Here is a 27,073-nt window from a genome sequence, read left to right as displayed (position 1 = left end):
TGTCACGAGTCTTCTTCAGAAATTTGTATCTTTCACTCTTGTATATGAGGAAATATTTTAGATTTAGATAAGACATTAATTTAGCAAGGTCACTAGCAGATGACACATTATATTTGTTACTCATTGAAAACAGTTTATGAACAATTTTTTTCAGGGTTATCTGAAAAGAGTGGAAGGCAAATAATATTGAAAATATTAGTGTAGCAAAGTCTAGATAAAATTAGAATTATATTTTTAAATCTGCATGGCATTCTTCATGATTATTCCTAAATATTATTGGTAAACTTTTTTGTTTGGGAAATTGTGAGATTCGTTTTTTTGGGTTATTTTGGTTTGGTTTGGTTTTTGAGAGAGAGCACAAGGCAGGGGTTGGGGGAGAGAGGGAGAGAGAGAGAATATCTTAAGTAGTCTACACTCTCAGCACAGAGACTCATGTAGGGTTCGATCCCATGATCCTGGGATCATGACCTTAGCCAAAATCAAGAGTCAACTGATTGACGCTCAACTGATTGAGCCACGCTTAACTGATTGAGCCACCCAGGTACTCCAATTAGTTTGCATTTTAAAATTTTTTTAATTTTTTTAAAGTTTATTTATTTTTGAGAGAGAGAGAGACCGAGCACAGGTGGGGGAGGGACAGAGAGAGATGGAGACACAGAATCTGAAGCAGGCTCCAGGCTCTGAGCTGTCAGTACAGAGCCCAGTGTGGGGCTTGAATTCCCAAACTGTGAGATCATGACCTGAGCTGAAGTCAGATGCTTAACCAACTGAGCCACGCAGATGCCCCTCGAGTTGTTTGATTTTTTATGTTCAGGAGTAAGAAAGGTTTCTTTGGGTTAACTTGAGAAGCAGACAGTTTTAGTTGTGTAAGAATTGGATGTTATTTTTTTTTTGCCAATTGTCAGTACTCTTGAAAACTTGAAACTATTCATACTTTAACTGTACTCCTTTAAGAGCACAGAGAAAGAAAATTATTGACAAGAAACCTTACTAATATTAGGGGACGGTCGGGGCACCTGGGTGGCTTAGTCGGTTAAGTGTCCGATTTTCGCTTAGGTCATGATCTCGCAGTTCGTGGGTTCAAGCCCCGCGTCGGGCTCTGTGCTGACTGCCAGCTCAGAACCTGGAGCCTGTTTCAGAGTCTGTGACTCCCTCTCTCTCTGACCCTCCCCTGCTCACGCTGTCTCTCTCTCTCTCTCTCTCTCCTAGAAATAAATAAATCATTAAAAAAATTTTTTTTAATATTAGGGGAGGGTCTTCTGGAGGTTTGTAATGGGTATGCCTATACACAAACAATTTTTTCAGCATTAGGCTAGGCTTACTCTGGCTTTTTAATGAAAATATGTCAAAAACTTAATAAACAAGTCATGGGTTTTTTTGTCTTTTATTTTACTTTTATGAGAGAAACCTTACAGTAATAATTAAATTATGGTTTCTGTTAAGAGAATATTGCGTCAAAAGTCTGGACATTGTGGCACAAAAGTAATTACAGTTTCCACTGTAATTTTCAATAGATATAATATTGAAAAACCATAAACTTCTATTGAAATTAAAGTGAAGGATCCTTTTAATTTATCTAGTCTTTATTTAGAAGAATAAGCCTAACCAAAACATTACCTACTTTTACTTAAGTAATCTGTACACCCAACATGGGGCTCACATTCATGACCCTGACCTTGAGAAGAGTTTCATGCTCTATCGACTGAACCAGCCAGGTACCCCCAAACATGATCTGCTTTTAGGCTAGATAGATAGACATATGATAGCTATAGTTTTTAAGTTTGCCTATTTATTTTTGAGAGAGAGAAAGTGGGGGAGGGGCAGGGAGAGAGTATCCCAAGCAAGCTCTGCACTGTCAGCGCAGAGTCCGATGCAGGGCTTGACTCATGAACTAGATTGATGAGATGGTGACCTGAGCCGAAATCAAGAGTTGGAAGTTTAACCAAATGAGCCACCCAGTGCCCTGACATATGATAGCTATTATCAAAAGATTTACTCCACCAGCTCCTGGTGACTACCTCTCAAAGAGCCAAAGATGAATATCTCTGGTGTCTTGGTCTTCTTTTTTCTTTTTTCTTTTTTAAGTTAGTTAGAGAGCACACATGTGCGTGTTCAAGCCAGCAGGGGGCAGAGAGAGAGAGAGAAAGAGAGAATCCCAAGCGGGCTCCATGCTGTCAGAGCAGAGCCTGACGCAGGGTTCAACTCATGATGAGATCATGACCTGAGCCAAAATCAAGAGTCGGAACGCTTAATTGACTAAGCCACCCAGGCACCCCCTTGGATCTTTTTTATTTATTTATTTATTTTGTTTTTTTGGTTGTTTTGGTTTGGTTTTTGAGAGAGAGCGCAAAGCAGGGGGTAGGGGGAGGAGGAGAGGGAGAGAGAGAGAATATCTTAAGCAGTCTACACTCTCAGCACAGAGCCTCATGTAGGGCTCGATCGCACGACCCTGGGATCATGACCTTAGCCAAAATCAAGAGCCGGACACTCAACCATCTGAGCCACCTAGGTGCCCTGGATCTTTCTTTTTATAAATGTTTTTTACTATATCATTTGTGATGAACTGTGCTACTAGGCTCTATTTGCAGAGTCACACTGAGAGGGTGTCACCAGTTAGATCCAAAAATCAGTTAGCTGAGTCTCACTATGCTACTGTCATGTCAAACCAACCTTGATTTGAAAATATCTCTCACTGCAGGACCTAATGAGTGCTTTCTTAGAGAAGTGATTTTGTAGCAGGATTCTCACACAGAGAGTCGTGACACCGAGGCTTTTCATTTTAGGAAGCAACTTTATTCGGGCCGGCTCTGGCTCAGTTGGATTCATACCCAAAGAACTGAGCTCTGAACACCACATGATGTAGTTTTTTATATATTTTCTATTTCTTTGCCCCCATATATGGTAACACACAAACATGCAGTCTAATTAAGTGGTCTCATGTTACAGGATCATGAGGAATGTCACGTATGTTTATAGTCAGGTTGCCTTGAGGGGTTTTTGTCTTTACGTTCCTTAGGGAGGGGACTCTACCACAATTTTTCTTAACTTTATTTTGCTCGTTAGTAAGTTATGTGCTTACTAACTAGTGGTTGTTTTTTGGATTTTTTTTGTCTTTTGTTTTTTTCTTTTTTAAAGAAGAGTATATTGGGGTGCCTGGGTGGCTCAGTCAGTTAAGCGTCCGACTTCTGAGCCAGCTCAGGTCATGATCTCACAGTTCGTGGGTTCGAGCCCCACATCAGGCTCTGTGCTGACAGCTAGCTCAGAGCCTGGAGCCTGCTTCTGTTTTTGTGTCTCCCTGTCTCTCTGACCCTCCCTGTTCATGCTGTCTCTTTAAATAAAACATTTAAAAATTTTTAAAAAAGTAAGGAAGAGTGTATTATTAATGAGTTATTTTTACCATTTGATTTTCACTCAAGGTTTCCTCAGGTGTGAAACTTGTTTTATATCAACTGTTTGACTTCAGTTGAGAGGTGGGTCACTATTACAAAATAAAAGTGGAAGCACCAGAACATCTTAGTATAAAACAAGTAAAACAAATTAAATCCCATGCTGTGTAGGTCAATACACAATTTACTGCTTCTGAGACTAGAGGAAAAAAAACTAACATATTTACAAAAGGAAATATATATTTTGCTCCTGAAAAGCTTTGTTTTTTGACAGTTATTCATAAATAGTAAGAATAGTGGTTATACTTCTTAAAGGTGTCTCCCAAATAAAATTATTACCTAGTAGCTTTTTTTTTTTTTAGCATACTAGTGGTATGAAGAAATACTTTGAAACATTTAGAAAATAAGTTGTATGTTTATGTAGGTTAAAAGTTTAAAAAAATACTTCATTTAGTCATAACAATGTTTTTATCCAGTCTTTCTTTTATATAACACCATGATTTTAATGTTTTTAGCATTAGTGCCCTGTACAGTGGCCAGTACTAAAATTATGGAATGGTTTTCTTATAATTTTAGGACTATTTTCATTCAATTCTTGGACTTGCAAACATCAAAAAAGCTATTGAAGAAGCTGAAAGACTCTCTGAAAGCCTTAAACTCAGGTACAAACATTACTATAAAATCTTTAAAAGAATATATATTTAGAAGATAAAAATAATATTTAGAACTTGTCCATTTATATCTGACCATGCATATGAGTCCCAATTCCTAGCAATAAATCTTATGTTAACTGGAACAAAAAAATCAGAATCTTTTGCCATATTACCTTTATTATTTTCCAGTGTTACCTTTCATATTTTTTACTGAAAATCTAAAAATGTTTAGAATAATAGATTGTTAAGGTAAGCATTGGTAAAGTAGATCAGAGCTTAGGTCCAATTTTTTCTAACTTGCTGGCAGGATTCTTTAGAAAAATATAATTCCTCATATTCCCCGGGTGCTACTGGACACTGGTCTTATGAGAATGAAGTATTTGCTGTTAGTTTTGAACTGCGTAGTTTGCAAAAGTTATGTATGTTTAAAAACACATCTAATTCTAATATTTGCATGAGTGGCTTACCAGACTTATAAAGTAATTAGAAATTAAAAACAGTATGTTTGGATTTTTAGTTATTAATAATTCCTTATTTTTAAATTTTTATTTATTTTGGTTAGCCTTTGAATAATAAAATAAAAGGGGAACTATTTTTCTTAATGGTTTTTCACACTTGGGTCAATTAACTATTGTAGTAATATACATCATAGTCTACTTAGAAATTATCTTTTTGAATTAATGTATTCCCTTCATCCTTTCCAGAAATTAGTAATCTTGGGGCTGGAATATGCTAAGATGGTTGATAAAAGTTAGAATCACTCTTCTCTTCTTCCTTTAGCCAGTTAATCAACCAATTGACTGTTTCTCTTGGATTTACCAAGTCGTTCCCTATTTGTACTATTACCAACAGTAATATTTTTTATTCTTTTATCTTTTGGGCATTAAGGTCATTTTTTCACTTTTTTTGGTCTCTATTTTTTTTATATTTTGAACCACTTTATAAATAAATGAGTCTTTAGAGTTTATTTTAGGATTTTAAGTTCTTTGTAAAAGAAATTGCAGCAGATGTGAAATATGGAAAGGTTGAAATTAGTACAGGGAACAAAAAAACATTAAACAACTTTAACTTGAGAGCATAGTGTTTCTTTTCAGGAATTTTGGGCAATTTGAAATAATTCTACAGAGGGCAAATTTATGATTTGTGATTTGTAACAGAGCACTGGCAGAATCAAATTTCAGTTGAAGGGAGAAAATAATGCTGCCATAAAATACCGCAAGGTAGGGTACCAATTTTATGCAACTGGAATTCCTTTACATTTCATGATCATGCCAATAAAAGACATTTTGACTTCTTTTCTCAACTAGATATGAAGAAGCTGAAGTTCGGAAAAAACTTGAAGAAAAGGACAGACAAGAGGAGGAGCAGCTACAGAAACAGAAAAGGCAAGAAGCAGGAAGAGAGGATGGTGGCACATCAAATAAAAGTTCCTTGGAAAATGTAATGGATTCCAGAGACAAAACCCAAAAGGTGTTTCAGATTTATTCTATGATGTTACAAAAGACTGGTTCCTTTTTTTTCAGATGATTTGTTGCAGGGGAGTTGAAATACTGCAACAATGTACATTTACGCAACAAGGGTAAAATTGAATGTTTTTTATTAGAAATTGAATTAAATATTCTAGCTTCATTTGATCCCAGGTTTCTCTTGGAGCTTCTACAGAACTGTGTTCTGTGCATTAATTAGTTTTTGCAGTCACTGAAAACTTGATTAGAGCAGTAGAAAGAGCATTTGATCTGTGATTCAGTACATCTGAGTTCCCGTCCCATGTCAGGTCTTGCTTAACCATTCTGGGGACTTCATTTCCTCACTGCCAAGTGAAGATCTTGAAATAGATGATTTTTAAGGTCTCTTCTTTTTAATAAATGTAACTTACATTGAAAAGGAATTGGTATACTAAGTTGATGCCTAACCTTTTATCCATTTCTATAGTCTCATACTCTCCCCTTTGCTTTTTCTTCCTTTCTGCCCATTTCTCTTTCCCTTCTGTTTCATTTTATTCAGCAGCTACTTGAAATCNTTCTATAGTCTCATACTCTCCCCTTTGCTTTTTCTTCCTTTCTGCCCATTTCTCTTTCCTCTTCTGTTTCATTTTATTCAGCAGCTACTTGAAATCTGGCTACATCATTTGTTTGCCAAGAACTGTGAGTGACTCATTCTGTACCTACCAGCTACCACTGTCCTATCTCCTTCCCTTTCCCTTCACCTTCTCAGGAACAATTCTTCCTAAAATATAATTTTTCTTTCTTTTTTTTTTTTTTTTTTTTTGGACCCAACCAACATTTACTGAGAAGTTACTCTATTCCAGGCTCTTTCACATACATTATCTATAGTTAACTCTTGGAAAAAATTTTTTTCAACTATTTATTGTTTAATTTACATCCAAGTTAGCATATAGTGCACCAGTGATTTCAGGAATAAATTCTTTAATGCCCCTTACACATTTAGCCCTTCCCCCCTCCTACAACCCCTCCAGCAACCCTATGTTCTCTATATTTGAGAGTCTCTTATGTTTTGTGCCCCTCCCTGGTTTTATATTATTTTTGCTTCCCTTCCCTTATGTTCATCTGTTTAGTATCTTAAATTCCTCCTGTGAGTGAAGTCATATGATATTTGTCTTTCTCTGACTAATTTTGCTTAGCATAATACTCGGTAGTTCCATCCACGTAATTGCAAATGGCAAGATTTCATTCTTCTTGATTGCTGAGTAATACTCCATTGTATATATATACCAAATCTTCTTTATCCATTTGTCCATCGATGGATATTTGGGCTCTTTCCATACTTGGCTATTGTCGATAGCACTGCTGTAAACATTGGAGTACATGTGCTCCTTCAAAACAGTTCATCTGTATCTGTTAGATGAATACCTAGTAGTGCGATTACTGGGTCATAGGATAGTTGTATTTTTAATTTTTTGAGAAACCTCCACACTGTTTTCCAGAGTGGCTGCGTTAGTTTGCATCCCCACCAGCAGTGCAAAAGAGATCCTCTTTCTCCGCATCCTCACCAACGTTTGTTGTTGCCTGAGTTGTTAATGTTAACCATTCTGACAGGTATGAGATGGTATCTCACTGTGGTTTTGATTTGTATTTCCCTGATGATGAGTGATGTTGAGCATTTTTTCATGTGTCAGTTGGCCATCTGGATGTCTTCTTTGGAGAAGTGTCTATTCATGTCTTTTGCCCATTTCTTCACTGGATTATTTGTTTTTTGGATGTTAAGTTTGAAAAGTTCTTTATAGATTTTGGATACTAACCCTTTATCTGATATGTCATTTACAAATATCTTCTCCCCTAAAATATAATTTCTTAAGCTCTGTTGAAATTCAGGGAATGATTTCTGCTTTATTTTTTCTTAAGCATTTTGTAGCTTTCAGCTCTCATTTGTATGTGGATCATCATCGGTTTCATTAGAAGTATATGTTGAGGGCTCTTGGGTGGTTCAGTTGGTTAATTTTCTGACTCTTGATTTCGGCTCAGGTCATAATCTCTTGATTTGTGGGATTAAGCCCTGCATTGGGCTCATCCATGCTGACAGTGTGGAGCCTACTTGGGATTCTCTCTATCCCTCTCTCTCTCTCTGCCCCTCCCCTACTTGTACTCCATCTCTTTCAAAATAAATAATAATAGTTAAGTAATAATAGACATTAAAAACATTTTAAAAACATTAAAAATAGTTGTTGAATTACCTGTGACACTGTACTAGGCATTGTAAAAAGAAATGAATTATGGTTTGTTGATTTTAGGAACTCATTATGTAAACTAAGTAACACTGCCTTAGGGAGATATAGGTTAAATGGCTGATACAGATAAATACAGTACTTCAAAGAACTATATGAAATTATTTTTTTAATCTCTTCATTTTGTTGCCTTTCTAACAGAAGGGCCAACTACTTTTTTCTTACCTTTATTTTTGTTTAGCCTTTTTATTTTGAAAAAAGAACACAATTAAACACTGTTACCCAGCTTCAGTCGTCCACTAACATTTGTCATATTTTGTATCTGTACCTCTCCCATTTTCTTTTGCTGTATTGTTTCAAAGCAAGTTCCAGATAACATACCATTTTACCCCTAAGTATTTCAGTATGCATTGCAAAGAAAGAGATACTTTCTTAATAATGACAATGCTATTTTTCCACCTCACAAGATTAACATAATAATAATACCCATAATCTAATACCCAGTCTATATTCACATTTAATCACTGTCTCATAGTGATATTTTAGAGTTCATTTGTTTGACTTAGGATCCAAATGAGGCCTGCTTACAGTCTTTTTTGGTTATTATGTCTCTTAAATTAAGTCCCTGTAATACTCTCTGCTTGAGTCCCCCTTTAATGTTTTTTAAATTTCATGTATTTGACTTTTTAAGACTGGATCAGTTCTGTGAAACGAACCAACCACATTCTGGATTTATCTTATTTTTTCCTCCTTGTATCATTTAATTTGTACTTCTACCATATTTCATGTAGGCTAAAGTTCAGCCTAGAGGCTTAATAGGATTCAGGTTCAGTTTTTGTTTTTGGCAAGAATATTTGGTAGGTGATACTGTGTACTTCATAGTGTGTAATACTAGGAAACACATAACATACATTTCTTTTTTAATCTTAGTGATGCTAATATAGATCAATAGGCTCAAGTGGGTCATTGGTTTTTCCATTTATAAAATAAGTTAGTATCTGGCAGAATTGTCCTATGTTGTCTTGGTTAGAAAATACAAATTTGTAAAACTTTATATTAGTTCATCTTCCTTTAATTATATGGTAGAGAACTCTGAAAGGAATAGCCAGAATTTTTATTCATTGTAAGAAATACTCTCTCATTAAACTAAATATTAAATTTCTATATCAGTGTGTGCTTTTACATTATATTTAGTCATTAACTGAAGAAAATTTTCAAGAAAGTGTAAATGATTCTGATGTGCTGCTGGTTATTTTAGCTGTTATCTATTGCCACATAACCTGGTGAAGCCATTACTGTTCATCTGTATTTTGATAAAATACCAGTACTCCATATGCTTCATTTTCCAGGCTTTCAGTTTCAGTGATGTAATAGAGTTGAACTTTATTTTTCTATGAAAAGTTTTACTTCTATTAAAGTTGAAACTTTTTTTTTTCTACGAAATAGATAAATGGTGAAAAGAGTGACAAAAATGAGGCCACAGAGAGAGGTAAGTGTTACAGAAGGAGGGAGTCCTTTTAGGTTATTGTTGAAATCTTTTAATCAGAATAAGCTTCGGATTTACACAATGAAATCTTACCATTGTGTCTAATTTGTAAGTAAGCTTTATCATTTTTCTAGCCTTTGCAATTATATTGAAAATGTGTTTATATTCCGTATATATCATGGGGAATGTTTATGGTAATATGTAATTAAGAACATAGCCACAGTTTATACTTTTCATTTGTTTTTTTCAAGATGTAGTTTAGCGTAGGGGTTAAGAGCATGGACTCTCCGAAGTCACCGTCCTGGATTTTGCTGACCCCTCCTCTGAATTTCCATGTGATCTTCATCATGTTATTTAACCTCTCTGCTTTAATTTCCCCATCTGTAAAGTGAGGATAATAGTAGTACCTATTTTACAGATTTACTGTGAGGATTGAATGAGTTAATATATTTGAAATTCTTAGTAACTTTATGTAAGTAAACTTTATATGAGGATACATGTATTAGCTATTATGACTTATGATTCTAGTTTGTAGACTAGTTATTCAAAAGTCTTCACTCGCTCGGGGTGCCTGGGTGGCTCAGTCAGTTAAGCATCTGACTTTGGCTCAAGTCATGATCTCACAGTCTGTGGGTTCGAGCCCTGCTTCGGGCTCTGTGCTGACTGCTCAGAGCCTGGAGCCTGCTTCAGATTCTGTGTTTCCCTCTCTCTTTGCCCCTTCCCCACTTGCTCTCTGTCTCTGTCTCTCAAAATAAAATAAAAGGCATAAAATTTTTTAAAAAACAAGAAATAAAAGTCTTCACTCGCTCAAAAATATCTACACCAGGGGTGCCTGGGTGGCTCAGTCGGTTGAGCGTCTGACTTTGGCTCAGGTCATGATCTCACTGCTTGTGCGTTTGAGCCCCACATCGGGTACAGCTNTTCAGATTCTGTGTTTCCCTCTCTCTTTGCCCCTTCCCCACTTGCTCTCTGTCTCTGTCTCTCAAAATAAAATAAAAGGCATAAAATTTTTTAAAAAACAAGAAATAAAAGTCTTCACTCGCTCAAAAATATCTACACCAGGGGTGCCTGGGTGGCTCAGTCGGTTGAGCGTCTGACTTTGGCTCAGGTCATGATCTCACTGCTTGTGCATTTGAGCCCCACATCGGGTACAGCTCAGAGCCTGGAACCTGCTTTAGATTCTGTGTCTCCTCCTCTTTCTGCCCCTCCCATGCTCATGCTCTGTCTCTCTCTGTCTCTCAATAATAAATGTTAAAAAAAAATTTTTTTTATTAAAAAAAACCTATACCAGTAATTTGGATGTTACCCATAGGTGGTGTTGATGTTCCAATCACACATATGTGACCTAAACTAGACTCAGACAGTTACCTAAGTTTTCCTGTCTCAGAAAAGATTTAAATATTAATTATATGTAACACTAAAATAAAATCTCTATTTAAAGTATTACCATACAACAATTTAAGAAATAGTGTAATAAGATACCTTCCTGGAAGCTGTTCTTAATTCATTCCAGGATTTGTTTTTACCTATGTTTTTTGTATCTCATTCTGCTAGGTATTACTTTCCTTTTTTTTTTTTTTTTTTTAATGTTTTTTATTTATTTCTAGGGGAGAGAGAGAGAGAGAGACAGCGTGAGCAGGGGAGGGTCAGAGAGAGAGGGAGTCACAGACTCTGAAACAGGCTCCAGGCTCTGAGCTGGCAGTCAGCACAGAGCCTGACGCGGGGCTCGAACCCACGAACCGTGAGATCATGACCCAAGCAAAAGTCAGACGCTTAACCAACTAAGCCACCCAGGCGCCCCTAGGTATTACTTTCCTAAGTGGTTTGTTCTCAACTTGTTTAGATGATTTTGTTGTGAAAATGATCTTGATGGTTAGAGACGGAAGTAGGGTGGTTATTTTCAGTCGGGTGTTTTAGCTTAGGAGATCATGTGACTACATTCCTCTCACATCTCACTGCCAAAATAGTTCTTTACATTTTAAAGCTCCCTTATAGTAGTAGCCTTTTATCTTTTTAATATTTTATTTACTTATTTACTTTTAAAGTTTTTATTATTGAGGTCTAGTTGACCTTGTTTTGCTTTTTAATCTTTCATTTCAGGTGGTAGAAGCTGGAAGAGGAAAATAGCAACATAACAAATATTTATTTTGGTTAAATATTAAAGGGCTAGAAAGGAAACATTTCAGGCTTGGGAGGGGGGCCGCTGGGGTTCTTGCTGTCACAGCAGGAAAGCAGCAGCCATTGACAATATGTAAACACATTTGTATAGCTGTGTCTCAGTAAAAACAGGTGGCCATATTTTATCAACCCCTGATGCAGAACACAGAAAACAAGCTTTTGGCTTATAACTCAAGGAATACCTGAAAATCTAAATGTTTTTCAAATAGCCCTCATAAGATCTCATCAGAAGCTTTTTAAATTCTTTTTGTTTATTTCAGAGAAAGAGAGAAAGCATGAGCAGGGGAGGGTCAGATAGAGAGGGAGACACAGAATCTGAAACAGGCTCCAGGCTCTGAGCTAGCTGTCAGCACAGAGCCCAATGCAGGGCTCGAACCCACAAACCCTGAGATTATGACCTGAGCTGAAGTTGGACACTTAACCGACTGAGCCACCCAGGCGCCCCTCATCAGAAACGTTTTAAAAAGAATTTAGAACCTGTCAAGAATTTTTGAACTATAAATGTTTTTTCTGGTTCATATTTTTCAAATGGTTCAATTATTAAATAGAGAATATCTTCTTGAGATACATATATTAATTTCCTTTATTTTGTACCAGCAATAGAGTTAGCACCTCTATTGTACCTAATTGTAACCTCACAAGCAAGCTTTGGTATTTAAGCCTTCAGAAACAGAACATTGAACTAGTTTCTTGATGAATGTCAAAAACACAAATTATATTTAATGTTAGTTTAAAAAGTAATAAGTGGTATGATGGGATAGCAGGTATATGACACCTAGTATACTTCATTGTTCTAGAAGAAGCAATGATTGTCCTGTGTTTAGTGATAAGACAGCATATAGAACTAGGTGCTTCTTGTTGCTTATACTGTCTCTCTTGATTCCAAGGAGCAATAACAGCAAAGGAACTATACACTATGATGATGGATGAAAACATCAGCTTGATTATAATGGATGCTCGAAGAATGCAGGATTATCAGGATTCCCATATTTCAAATTCTCTCAGTGTTCCTGAAGAAGCCATCACTCCAGGGTGGGTCATTGTGTATTTAGGTAAAATGGTTAACTGTGGACAGTAGTAAATGTTACTACTTACTATCCAAGCTAAATATGATAAAGTAGGCTTTTCTTCTCCTGTTACTCCATAAAGGCACGCTTTACTCTTTCTCTGAAGGGGGTTTAAGGAACATTTTGGTTTGGGTGTTTTCTCCTATTTGTGACATCTGTAGTCTTACTGGAAGAGAAATGAAGCTGCCTTTGTGTGCCCTCTCTCCCGAGGTTTTTTTTGACTAATTTTTCCTATTATTTTTCATGGATGAGCTTGTGAAGTATATGCACCAAATTGACTAAAATCATAGACGGATTGAATTGGTTTTTTATTTAGAAATACCCCATACTGGGGCACCTGGGTGACTTAGTTGGTTAAGCATCCAGGTCTTCATTTTGGCTCAGGTCATGATCTCACAGTTTGTGGGATCGAGAGCCACATCAGGTTCTGCACTGTTAGCATGGAGCTTGCTTGGGATTCTCTCCCTCTCTGCCCCTCCCCAGCTTGTGCGCTCTCTCTCTCTCTCAAAAATAAATGAATAAACATTAAAAAAAATTTTAAAAACAAAGAAATACTCCTCCATGTTATGTGTGGTAAAAGTGTACACAAACACTTTTGGGTGTGAGGGGCAAGGCAGTATCACCAAGTGATTAAGTAAACAGACTCTAAAGTCAGACTGTATTTAGACTGAAACTGTCTCTTCTCATCTACATTACTTCTAGCCAGTGATCTAACCTCTCTATGCCCATGTTTCCATGTATAAAATAGGGATAGTAATATTACATATCTCAGGGGTTTTGAGAAGTTTAAGTGTGAAATTTTATACACGCACACTTATCACAGTGGCTGACACTAGTAAGGACTCACTAAAAAAATTTTTCCTTTTTGATACGGATATTAATCTATAAAATAATATAAAGTTACTTGCATCAATATATTATGTGTTAAAAACTATAATATTAGTGACAGATCTAAAACTCCATATCCAGGGCTATTTTTACTATTTCAGGTGGTAAATAAGTTATGTAACCTCTCTGGATCTTAGTTTTTGGAATTGGATTAATTAAAATCTATGACCCACATTAAGACTAACTTAAACAACATTGAAAAGACGTACTTTTTAAGTTAGGTAGTAAAAAAAAAAAGGTGCACCTGGGTGGCTTAGTCAGTTAAGTGTCCAACTTCAGCTCAGGTTGTGATCATGTGGTTCATGAATTTGAGCCCCACATCAGGCTCTGTGCTCACAGCTCAGAGTCTGGAGCCTGCTTCATATTCTGTATCTCCTTCTGTCTCTGCCCCTCTCCAGCTTGTTCTCTCTCTCTCTGAAAAAATAAATGAACATTAAAAAAATTTTTAATAAATCAGGAAATAAAATTTGGATAGCTTTTGGCACATTTTTTGATGCTTGATAAATGTTTGACCTGAAGAATAGGGTGCTTTGTAAATATGCTATTGAAAGGGAATACTAGAGCACTTAGTCTAATCAAGTGGGTATCACTATATACCTAGGATTTGAAAAAACAAAATTGTAATCTTTGTATGGTCTAATCTGTACTAACAAAAAGCTGGGGTTTTTATTGAGTTTAAGTGTCTCCCAAAATGTGAGAGATTTGACTACTATGAAATTCATGAGTTTAGATTGAAGATTAAAGAATAATGAACTGCATGCCAAAAAAATTACTCCCCTTTAATTTTTGCTTTGATCTTTCTGAAGTCATTAAAAGAAGTCTGTTTGGTGCTAGCACTCGTTTTTAATAGTTGGCTATCTTTCTTACCAGAGAGCAGGCCTTAGAGTTTTCTGGAGGCAGCAGTATCTACAACTAGCTGATGGTGATTACTATATTTTTTCATTGTCTTTTTTTTTTAACATTTTAGTACCGTGTAGTATACATACAAAAACACTCCTAACTATTTAGCTAAGTGAATTTTCAAAAACTGAATACACCTGTTTAGCATACCCATTTATCTGGACCTGAAATAGAATATTAACATCACTCCAGAATCCCTTCATATGCCCACTGTTAGTTACTACCCATATTGCCACCCACCAAAGCAAACCACCGACTTCTAACAGAATAGATTTATTTTTGTCTGTTTTTGTATTTTATGTAAAAGGAAATATGTATAATCTTTTATATCTGGCTACTTGTACTCCTTGTTTGTGAGAGTGGTTTATATTATTGGTGTAGTTGTGGTTCATTCTTATTGTAGTATGGTAATCTGTTATGTGAAGATAGCATAATTTTACTGATTATCCTTTATTCATTAGATATGATGCTATTGTTTCCATGTATATAGGAATATACATTTTCCTGTTAAATTTAAGTAATAGACAAGGTAGGGCAAAATCGCAGCAACCTGTAAAGATGTTACGTGAAAGACTGAAGTTTGGGAAATACTAGTGATAGAATTATTTCCTTAAGTGTTTTTTATGGAATACTGTCTTGAGTTTTTAGACTGAGAGGCAACTATATCCCTAGAGTCAGGGATAGCCCTTAATATCACATTTCAGGGGCGCCTGGGTGGCTCAGTTAGTTAAGCATCTGATCTTGATAGCAGCTCAGGTCATGATCTCATGGTTTGTGAGCTCAAGCCCTGATTTGGGCTCTGTGCTTACAGTGCAGAGCCTGTTGGGATTCTCTCTCGCTTTCTCTCTGCCCCTCCTCTGCATGCTCTCTCTCTCTCAAAAATATAAATAAGTAAACATTTAAAATAAAAAATCATATTTCAATTTTTTTTCATTCTTCGTTGTCCAAACATCTTTCTCATCACTATATGTCAGGTGAGAATACTATCAGACAATATTTTATATTTCTAATCTTTTTCTTCATTTCATACAAGATAGAGTAGCCAATATTATTATATAGGAAGAAGGTTTTTTTTTCTTTTTAAATAATCTAACCCGTTTTTGCTTTACTTATGAATAAAAGTGTACCAGTCCTGCCCAGCTTGCCAGTATTATCAATTAAGTATTAAAATGCTTTTAGGTGCTTTGCCCGGAATAGTACAGAGTTTTTTTACCTGATGGAACAAGTCTGTATTATTCATTCAGTCATTCAGCACAAGTATACTGAGCACTAGTTTTCTATGGACTGGATTCCCATGGTTCTAAGTACTGGGGCTTAGCTATTGGACAAAAATTTTGCTTCATGGAACTTACATTTTAACAAGGAGGTGGGATAGTGAAACAGACAATAAAGCTTAAAATGTATGTCTCCTATTTAATAAGTGCAATGGAGATGGGTGTGTCAAGTTTCTATATTGGGCTAGGTATTAAAATTTTAATCTAGGAAGGCTTCACGGAGATGTTATTACTGAGCAAATTTTGAGGGGATAAGGGAAATGAGTGATGCAGATATCTGGAAGGAAAATGATTCCAGATAGAAGGGCATTAGAAGCAGAGGCCTTTAGGCAGGAGTATACCTGGATTAACAGGAACTACAAGGAAGCTAGTGGCTGGCATGGAGTGGAATAAAGGGGCAAGTTTTTAGTGATGAAAAGTTGATATAATAGGATTTGGGGGGAGGGGCCATGCTGCAGGCCCATTCTAAGGACTTTATTTTTTTTTTTTCTTTTTTTTTTAATGTTTTATTTATTTCTAGGAGAGAGAGAGAGAGAGAGACAGCGTGAGCAGGGGAGGGTCAGAGAGAGAGGTAGTCACAGACTGAAACAGGCTCCAGGCTCTGAGCTGGCAGTCAGCACAGAGCCCGACGCGGGGCTCGAACCCACGAACCGTGAGATCATGACCCAAGTGAAAGTCGGACGCTTAACTGACTAAGCCACCCAGGCGCCCCCTAAGGACTTTAGATGAGTTTTAAATGAACTTTTATGTGAGCAAAAGACATGAATAGCATGCTTTAATATAGAGTTGATATTATTCACAGTTGATAATTTAAGAGGCAGCACAGCAGAACAGCTAAGAGCATGGACGTGAACCAGATTGCCTGAGTTTGAATTTTGGCTTCACTTGGTAGCTTTAACCTTGGTCAGTTAATATCTTTGTGCCTCAGTTTCTCCATTTATAAAATGGGAATAGTAATGCCTACTTCAGTAGGATTTGTTGTGAGGATTCAGTTGAGATTCTATGAAAATAAAGCATTTAGGATAGTACTTGACACATAGTAAATGCTCTGTGTGTTTGTTAAATAAACATTTTTGGTATTTGGCTAGCAATTATATAAGTATAAGAGAACTAAAATATAAATAATGCTACCCAAGTGATTCCCCGGTTATTTATATTTGAGAGATATATTTTATATCTGAGAGAATTGCTCACATGACTTCTCTGTTTTCAGTTTGGGCCCCCCTTTTTTGTGTATGGTTACAGTTGAGTCCATTTCTTTTTGTTTCTTATAATTACTAAAACATATTCCAATGTAATGCAGAGGTGAGGTTGTTAAACATTTTAGATTATTTAATATCTGGACATACAGTTTGACCTTAGAAATGTTTCTTAAAGTTTGCTGTGGTACAGACTAAAAGAAAATTCAGTGTCTTACATTAGTGTATTAGGACCTCTTGTCTACCTTTGCCTCAATACAAATGTTAATACATTTCAGAATCACTGCTGGTCGGATTGAAGCAAAACTCCCAGATGATTCTAAAGACACATGGAAGAAGAGGGGAAATGTGGAATATGTGGTACTTCTTGACTGGTTTAGTTCAACAAAAGATTTACAACTTGGAACAACTCTACGGAGTCTGAAAGATGCACTTTTCAAGGTTAGCAAGTTCCTTGTTAATTCACTGTAATTGTAAGCCGCCTTTGGTTGTTAGAAAGGTATACTGACTAGCTGTTTATCTTAAGGATAAGAAGATCCATCAGCTTTGGTTGGAGATTATTTTTAATTCAGATTTAAAAGACAAGTTTTGAATCATCAAATAACAATAAACTGATAATATAAAGTAGGATTAGAATTTCCAAGAACATAAATTGTCTGAAAAAAGCATTATTTTTTTGTTTTAAGAATTGGACCATGATTGGGAGGGGGGGGAGGCAAACCATAAGAGACTCTTAAATACAGAGAACAAACTAAGGGTGGATGGGATGAGGAGGAGAGGGGGAAATGGGTGATGGGCATTGAGGAGGGCACTTGTTGGGATAAGCACTGGATATTGTATGTAAGTAATGAACCATGGGAATCTACCCCAAACCAAAAGCACACTTTACACACTATATGTTAGCCAATTTGACAATAAATTATATTTTAAAAAAATAAGAAAGAAAGAATTAGACTTTGAAACATAGAAGCAAAGGAAGAAGTCACTAAGGAGAAAAAGCTTGATTTTTCTTATTAGATTTGACTTGACAAAAAAAATTTTTGTGAAAAAATACTATAAGATTTTTTTCTTATAGACAGAAGACAAATAGGAGAATACTTGCAACAAATAGGGCAGTACAGTTGGCCTTTGAACAACACAGGGTTTAGAGGTTCCAACAACCTGCCACAGTATTTGGCTTCTCCCAAATTTTACTAATACCTCTTGTTGACCAGAAGCCTTACTGATAACAAACAGTCGATTAGCAGAGTATTTTATATGTATGTATTTATTATATATATATATATATATATACACACACACACTGTATTCTTATAGTAAAGTAAGCTAGAGAAAAGAAAATATTATAAATTATAAAAAATTAAATAATCAGTGAAAAGAAAATGTTATTGAAATCATAATTGATATCGCAATTACTGTACTGTATGTATATTTATTGAAAAAAGCCCCATTTAGGTGGATGAACAACACCAGGATAAGGATGGTGGCCGCAGTGGGCCTAGCCCTGGAATGGCAGTGTTCCACAGCCTGGTAGCCTCTGCTGAGTGATGGCAGCCACTGGGTAGGCCTGTAGGTGGCGACAGCACCCTTGAATCACAGTTCAGCTGCCTAGAGGCATACCACCAGCCTGTGGTCATTGGCAGCTACACCCTCATGTGAGTGTTCTGGCTTCCAGGAGCCACCATGGGGAGCAGCAGTCTGCCCTTGACCAGGGGGGGTCCTAGGCCCAAGAAGGACCAGAGCAGGGAGGACGGAACGCAAAGAGGGCTGGGCTTCCTGGGTAGCACCAACCTGCACTCTGGGGTTGGGTCTCCACTTCAGCCTCACCTCCTGCCCACCAGTCCAGGGCTTTCAGCCTGACCACTCAGTTGGCACACAGGGACCCGTAGCTGTGCCCAATTTGGGGCTGCTGGGGGCTGCTGACAGCCTCCGTAGGTTGCCCAGGTACTCCTTGAGCAATAGGCACGACCTCTACACTAGTTGCTTTCAATTTGGTCCCATGGGTGGGCAGTTGTAAATGCCTATGGCTTTTGCCATCACCTCAGAAGGGGGAAAAAAAAGTGTGTAAGTGGACTTGGCACGGTTCAAACCCATGTTGTTCAACAGTCAACTATAGAACACCTAAAATATAAAGGAACTTTGCAAATAAAATTATTTAAGATAAAATAGTAAAATAAGTAGTGGACACAGACATGAACAGAAGAAGAAATACAAGAGACAAACAAAAACAATCATCTTTACTAATAAAAATGCAATTGAAAAAGTGAATGCCGTTTTCTGATTAAATTAACAAAGATAAATAATGTTCAATATAATTTGTTAAATTATTAAATTGATAATACTGAATGAATGCTGGTAAGAATCAAACTTAATCTACTTTTAGGAAGGTCAGTTGATGGAACATTACCCTTCACAAGGGCAGTCTTAAAGCCTTAAAATGATACATGCTTTAAAGTAGAGAACCTTGAGGTGCCTAGGTGTCTCAGTCGGTTGAGTGTCTGACTTTGGCTCAGGTCATGATCTCACGGTTTGTGAGTTCAAACCCTGCATTGGGCTCTGTGCTGACAGCTCAGAGCCTGGAGCCTGCTTTGGATCTGTGTCTCCCTCTCTCTCTCTGGCCCTCCCCTGCTTATGCTCTGTCTCTCTGTCTCAGAAGTAAATAAACATTAAAATAGGTGGGGGGAGAGCTACTATATAAATAATACATACATACATACATACATACATACATAAATATAAAATAGAGAATCTAGAAATATACCCAAGTGTAGATCGATACATAAAACTGCCAATATTCAACTAGTTTTGACCTACAATAGTGGCAGTTTCATAAAGTTCAGCCTAAGATATATGGAGGCTTATTTAGTGTATGTTAAAGATAATACAGCAAATCAATGTGGGAAAGATGTATAGAAAGGAATGGTTTGGGGACAGCTGGTTAGCCAGTAAGTAAAAGAATGGGGACTCCTACCTTACTTCTTAGATCGTACTGTATTCCAGATGGGTCAATGATATAAATGTTGATTGAAACAGTGAAGTAGTACTAGGAAGAAGCATTTGTGGGTGTTTTTATTATCTTTATCCTGTAAACCAAGACGCCATAAAGGAAGATCAATGTATTTGTGTTAAAAATCCCATTAGTAAAGTAAAAATCAATCAGGAAAAATAATTGTAACATTATGACAAAGAGCTAATTTTTTTTAGTATTCAAAGTACATTTACTATGTACTAAGAAAATAGTAAATTCTACTGAAAAATGAAGAAAGGATGAGATTAGTTAAGTCATAGAATATAAACATATTTAATATTAATAAACATTAGAAGATGTACAGCTTCACTGATAAAAGCTAATTAAAGCATGATTCCATTTTATGTCCACCAGTTTGGTAAAAATTATAAATATTTATGATAGGCTTTCTCATACACTGTCGGTAAGTATATAAATTGGTATCATCTATTTGAAGGGCAATTTGACAGCATCTACCAAACATTTAATCCAGCAGTTCTAGTACTAGTTAAACTATCCTACAGAAATATACAGACACATATTTTTAAAGATCATTTAATGATTAGGAATATATATTAAAAGCCTTAAAATGTTCATGTGCTTTGACTCAGCAACTCTACTTGTGGGGATTTTTCCCTAATGGAGTTGATTGGGTATGTGCATATATAAGGATCTTCAGTATTTATCTCAGCATTTTTATAATTAAATGGGAAAAGTAACCATAAGTGTTCTACTTGTTGTTTGAATTTTGGGAGGTATGTGTGTATAAAATAGAATATTATCTAGTCATTACAAGTTGTGGTGATATGACCTTTAATAAAAGATGTTCACGAAGAGAAAAGCAACAGCATAAAAGTTTCACTGTTTTGTAAAAATAAAATTTAAAGTATATATCTACATAGAAAATTCCAAAATAAATCCTACAGTGTCAAAGTTGTATGTCTGGTGGTCAAATGATGGATGATTTTTAAATATATGAACTTACTTTTATAAAATTTTCTTCTAAGATTATGAATTACTTGTGTGGTTTTAAAAACCTGATCTATCCATGTGTTTCATTTAATGCTGAATTTTGAATTCTGCTCTCATTGTCATTTAGATGAATCTTCAAGAGAGCCATTTTAAAATTCAATTTTTTGTTTTTTTTTTCCTGTGAAGAGACTGCTGCCATATTAAAAATACTATTGCCTGATCTTGAAAATATGCTAAGTGAAAGAAAAATAAAAATACTCTTTCCTATTTTATAGTGGGAAAGCAAAACTGTCCTGCGCAATGAGCCTTTGGTTTTAGAAGGAGGCTATGAAAACTGGCTCCTTTGTTATCCCCAGTATACAACAAATGCTAAAGTCACTCCACCTCCACGAGGCAAGAATGAAGAGGTGTCTATCTCATGTATGTATGTGAAAATTTTTGTTTAAAAATGCTTTGGTAAAATAAACTTTATTTATGCTCTTAGGGTAGTGTTCTTGGTTGTGAGTGTAGTTGTCCTACTGGATAGCAGTTTATTTTCAGGCATAAAAAATATAAGATGTCCACAGCCTGGAAGTTAATGTTTAATTCTTTAAGATTGTGTGGTTGTCACTTCATATACTTTATATTTGACTATCACATGTTACATGCATGAGATATGTAACTACTATTTATGGGGTTTGCTGTTCTTTCTTTCAAAAATATTATTCTTTTGGGAATTTCAGTGGATTTTACTTATCCTTCACTGGAAGAATCAGTTCCTTCTAAACCTGCTGCCCAGGTGCCACCTCCTTCTGTAGAAATAAATGAAAATATAGAATTTTTAAATGATCAAGATGAGAGAATGGCACCACTGAACATAGCAACTCCAGTTGAGCCAATTGCTGCTTCTAAATCTGATGTTTTACCCATAATTCAGCCAGTGCCTGTGGTGAAGAATGTTCCACAGGTATGTGTTTGATTTCTTTTAACCTTATTTCTCTTTTTTAATATTATATTAAATACATAGTATACAAATGAAGTTTTATTTATAAGCTTTTATATTTTAGGAAGAAAAATATCAGTGAGAAGAATTTATATGTTTTGGAGCCTTTCAGCTTTATAGATTTTTCATTATAATCCACAGCAATGATAGAGAGTAGATAATCCAGAATTTTTCAAAGCCATCTAGCAGTTTGTTTACTGTAGGAAGTACCAGTAAAAGATTGTATTATGACAGAAAACTTGAGCACTTTCAGAGTTTTCTTGTATTGTAATTTAGCCCATAGTATTTTTGCAAATAGTTTGGCTTAAAGATGATAGATACGTGATGTCAGTATTTTGGTTTCAAAACAATACTGTGGTTCCATTTCCTTAGAATTTGACATGTAAATAACATGCATATTTTTTGTTATTTATTTTGTTATTATTGAAGTATAGTTGCCATACAATATTCTATTAGTTTCAGATGTACAACACAGTGATTATTTATATACCTTATGAAATGATCGCCATAAGTCTAGATACCATCTGTGAACCATTCAAAGTTATTACAGAAAATATAGTCTGCTGTACTTTTCATCCCTGTGACTTATTTATTTCTTAACTGTAAGTTTGTGCCTCGTAATCCCTGTCACCTATTTCACCCATCCCTCCCAAGCCCCTCCCTTTTGGCAACCATTAGTTCTCTTTATTTGAGTTTTTCTGTTTTGGTTTCTTTGTCTTGCTTTTTAGATTATATATACAAGTGAAATCATACAGCATTTGTCTTTCTCTGACTTATTTCACTAAGCATAATACCCTCTCAGTCCATCCTTATTGTCACAAATGGCAAGATTTCATCCTTTTTCATGGCTGAGTATTGTATTGCTATATTAACACATGTTCTTCATCCATTCATCTATTGAAGAATACAAGTTGTTTCTGTATCTTAGCTTTGTAAATATGGTAATTAGCTAGGGTTCATAAATCTTTGTGAATTAGTGTTTTTATTTTCTTCACATGAATGGAATTTTCAAAAGTGGAATTGCTCTATCATATAGTAGTTCTATTTTTAATTTTTTGAGGAATTTCCATACTGTTTTCTCTGGTGGCTGCACCAATTTACATTCCCGCCAACAGTGGGCCAGTGTTCCTTTTCATCACGTCCTCGCCAGCATTTGCTATTTTTGTTCTTGAGTTTACCCATTCTGATAAAGTGATACCTCATTGTGGTTTTAATTTGCATTTCCCTGATAATTAGTAATGTTGAGCACCTTCTCATGTGTTTCTTGGCTGTCTGTATGTCTTCTGTGGAAAAATGTCTGTTCAGGTCCTCTGCCCATTTTTAAATCAGATTGTTTGTTTTGTTTAGTGTTGAGTTGCATGAGTTCATATGAGTGGGGAAGGGAGGAAGAGGGAGAGAGAATCCCACGCAGGTTTCACGCTCAGCATTGAACCTGATGCAGGTCTCAATCCCACAACTCTGGGATCACCATCTGAGCTGAAATCAAGAGTTGAACACTAAACCAACTGAGCCACCCAGACACCCCACATGAGTTCTTTGTATATTTTGGATATTAACCCATTATCAGATATGTCACTTGCAAATATATACTCTCATTCAGTAGGATGCCTTTTCATTTCGTTGATGGGTTTCTTTCACTGTGCAAAGCTTTTTAGTGTGATCAGTGAGTCCCATTTGTTTATTTTTGCTTTTGTTGCCCTTAACTGAGGAGACAGAGCCAAAAATATTGCTATGATCAGTGTCCAAGAATTTACTATCTATGTTTTCTTTTAGGAGTTTTATGGTTTCAGATCTTACATCTAGGTGTTTAATCCATTTTGAGTTATTTTCTTACCGACAATAAGTGTGGATTTATTTCTGAGTTCTCTGTACTGTTCCATTGATCTGTGCATCTGTTTTTTAATCCCAGTACCATACTGTTTTGATTAGTATAGCTCTGTAGTACATCTTGGAGTTTAGAATTGCAACACTTCCAGCTTTGTTCTTTGTCAACATTGCTTTGGCTTTGGGAGTCTTTTGTGGTTCCATACAAACTTCAGGATTTTTTTTGTTCTAATTCTGTGAAAATTGTATTGGTATTTTTACAGAGATTGGATTAAATCCGTAGGTTGCTTTGAGTAACATTGATATTTTAACAATATTAATTCTTCCAGTCCACGAGCACAGTACATCTTTCCATTTGTTTCCTCTTCAGTTTCTTTTATCAGTGTCTTAACATTATTAGGGTATAGGTTTTTCACTTTGGTTAAATTTATTCATACAAACGTTATTCTTTTTGATGCAGTTAGAAATCGGATAATTTTCTTAATTTCTCTTTGTGATGCTTCTTTATTAGTATGTAGAAACAACAAATTTCTGTATATTGATTTTGTATTCTACAACTTTATTGACTTCATTTATTATTTTTAATAGGTTTCCTACATAGATTGTCATGTGATCTATAGATAGTACCAATTTTACTTCTTCCTTACCAATTTGGGTGCCTTCTATTTCTTTTTCTCATCTGTGTGCTATGGCTAGGGCTTTAGTGCTGTGTTGAATCAAAGTAGCAAGGGTGAGTATCGTTCTCTTTCTTAGCTTAAAGCAAAATCTTTCAGCATTTCACCATTGAGTATGATGTTAGGTGTGGGTTTGTCATATACTTATATGTTGAGGGATTGTTATGATTTGTAGAATAAATGGATGATGAATTTTGTCAAATGCTTTTTCTACATCTACTGAGATGATCATAGGGTTTTTATCTTTCATTTTCTTAATTGATTTGCAGGTATTGAACTGTCCCTCTGTCCTTGGAATAAATCTCTCTTGGTTGTGGTACAGGATCCTTTTAATGTATTGTTGAATTCAGATTGCTGATATTTTGTTGAAGATTCTTGCAGCTCAGTTAATCAGGGATATTGGCTAGTAATTTTCTTTTTTGTAGTGGTTTTGTCTGCCGTTGGTATGAGGATAATGCTGGCCTTGCACAATGAATTTGGAAGCGTTCCTTCCTCTTCAATTTCTTGGGATAGTTTGAGAAAAATAGGTATTAACTCTTCTTTGGTAGAAATCACATGTGAAGCCATCTGTTCTTGGATTTTTGGTTGTTGGGGGATTTTGATTACTGATTATTTCATTACTAGTACGGGTGTACAGAGATACTGTTGGTTCAAATCCAGGCCACTGCAGTAAAGTGCATATCACAACAAAGCAAGTCTATGAATTTCTGGTTTTCCAGTGCATATAAAAGCTGTATTTACATTATACTGTAGTCTACTAAGTATACAGTAGCATTAGGACTGAAAAAACCGTGTACACATCTTAATTAAAAAAATATTTTACTGCTAAAAAAATGCTAACCGTCATTTGAGATTTCAGCAAGATATAATCTATTTGCTGGTGGAGGGTCTTGCCTCACTGTTGATGACTACTCACTATTGATAATGGGTGGTTGCTAAAGTTTGAGGTAGCCTTCACAATTTCTTAAAATAAGACAACTGTGAAACTTGCCATACTATTTAACTCTTTCTTTCACACATGATTCCTTTGTAGTCTGTGGTGCTGTTTGGTAGTATTTTCCCCCACAATAAAACTTCTTTCAAAATCGGTCTTAGTTTTCTCAAACCCTGCTGCTTACTGCTTTATCAACTAAGTTTATGTTATATTCTAAATTCTTTGTTGTCATTTCAGCAGTCTTCACAGCATCTTCACCAGTAGATTCCATTCCAAGAAACCACATTCTTTACTCATTCAAAAGAAGCAACTCTTCATCCATTCAAGTTTTTCAAAGTCATCCATGAGGGCTGGGATCAGCTTTTTCCAAATTCCTGTTAAATGTTGAAATTTTGACATCCTTCCATGAATCACTAATGTTCTTAATTTCATGTAGAATGGTGTATCCTTTCCAAGAAGTTTTCAAATGCCTTGCCTGGATTCATTGTAGGAATCTCTCTCCATGCAGCTCTAGCCTCACAAAATGAATTTCTTAAGTAGTAAGACTTGAAAGTTAACATGATTTCTTGACCAGTGGGCTGCAGAATGGAATGTTAACAGGCATGAAAACATTAATCTTTTTATACATCTCAGTCAGAACTCTTGGGTTACCAGGTACATTGTCAGTGAGCAGTAATATTTTAGGAGTCCTTTTTCTGAGCAGTAGTAGGTCTCTGTGTGTGCTTAAAATATTCAGTAAATCATGTTGTAAACAGATGTGCTATCACCCAGGCTTTGTTATACCATTGATAGAGCACTGGCAGATTAGATCTAGCATAATTCTTAAGGGTCTCAGGATTTTCAGAATGGTCAATGAGCATTGACTTTAACTGAAAGTCACCAGCTGCATTAGCCCTTAACAAGAGAATCAGCCTGTCTTCTGAAGCCTTGAAGCCAGGCAATGGCTTATCCTTTCCAGTTTTGAAAGTCCTAGATGGCATCTTGTCCAATAGAAGGCTGTTTCATCTATATTAATATCTTAGCTAGATTTTTTAGGTAACTTTCTGAAGCTTCTACATTAGCACCTGCTGCCTTTACCTTGAACTTTTATGTTATGGACAGCTTCTTTCCTTAAATCACATGACCCAACCTGTGCCAGTATCCTTTTTTTTTTTTTCCCCTGCAGCTTCCACACCTCTTGTAGCCTTCATAGAGTTGAAGAGAATTAGGGCCTTGCTCTCAATTAGGCTTTGCTTATAGGAGTGTTGTGGTTGATTTGGTCTTCTGCCCAGACCACTAAAACTTTTTCATGTTAGCAGTAAGACTGTTCCACTTACTATTTGTATATGTTCACTGGACCAACACTTTAAAATTTTGTGAAGATGTATAGGAGGAACTTAACTGAGGAACAAGGGGGAGAAGAAGGGGGGAAATGGTGGGGGAAAGGGAGAGAGCCAAACCATGAGAGACTCTTGAATGCTGACAAAAACTGAGGACTGATGGATGGGGCGGGGAGGGGGGATGGGCATGGAGGAGGACGCTTGTGGGGATGAGCACTGGGTGTTATGTGGAAACCAATTTGACAATAAACTATTTGTTAAAAAAGTAAATAAAATAAAATTTTGTGAAGAATTCCTTTGTATTTTCAACTTGGCTTTTTGACATAAAGCCTGGCTTTTGGCCTAACTCAGCTTTTGACATGCCTTCCTCATTAAGCTTCATTGTTTCTAGCTTTTGATTTAAAGTGATAGATACGCAACTCTTCCTTTCACTTAAACACAAGAGGCCATTGCAGGGTTATTTATTCATTGGTCTAATTTTAATATTGTGTCTTAGGGAATAGGAGAGCGAGAGAGATGGGGGAACAGCTGGTCCACGGAGCAGTCAGAACATATACAACATTTATTAAATTGTGTTGGTGTGGTTCCTGGCACCAGAAAACAAAACAGTAGCATCAAAGATCAGTGATCACAAATCACCATAACAAA

The 27,073-nt window shown here is 36.0% G+C and overlaps 1 protein-coding gene across 2 annotated transcripts in view; it reads left to right on the top strand.

Annotated features, from left to right (window-relative positions):
• USP8 (ubiquitin specific peptidase 8) overlaps positions 1-27,073 on the top strand; it is a 75,911-nt gene that overhangs the window by 27,637 nt on the left and 21,201 nt on the right. For both annotated transcript variants that reach the window (XM_077764415.1, XM_077764414.1), the window contains exons 4-10: positions 3,963-4,048; positions 5,347-5,509; positions 9,168-9,210; positions 12,273-12,417; positions 16,992-17,154; positions 20,968-21,112; positions 21,415-21,638. In XM_077764415.1, the coding sequence (XP_077620541.1) occupies positions 3,963-4,048; positions 5,347-5,509; positions 9,168-9,210; positions 12,273-12,417; positions 16,992-17,154; positions 20,968-21,112; positions 21,415-21,638 (969 nt within the window). The remainder of the gene's footprint in view (positions 1-3,962; positions 4,049-5,346; positions 5,510-9,167; positions 9,211-12,272; positions 12,418-16,991; positions 17,155-20,967; positions 21,113-21,414; positions 21,639-27,073) is intronic.

The sequence above is a fragment of the Crocuta crocuta genome, unplaced genomic scaffold (assembly GCF_008692635.1).
Source record: "Crocuta crocuta isolate KB4526 unplaced genomic scaffold, BGI_CrCroc_1.0 scaffold102, whole genome shotgun sequence".
Classification (NCBI taxonomy): Eukaryota; Metazoa; Chordata; class Mammalia; order Carnivora; family Hyaenidae; genus Crocuta; species Crocuta crocuta.
The sequence above is the reverse complement of the archived record's forward strand: the minus strand, read 5'-3'. Positions and strand labels throughout refer to the sequence as shown.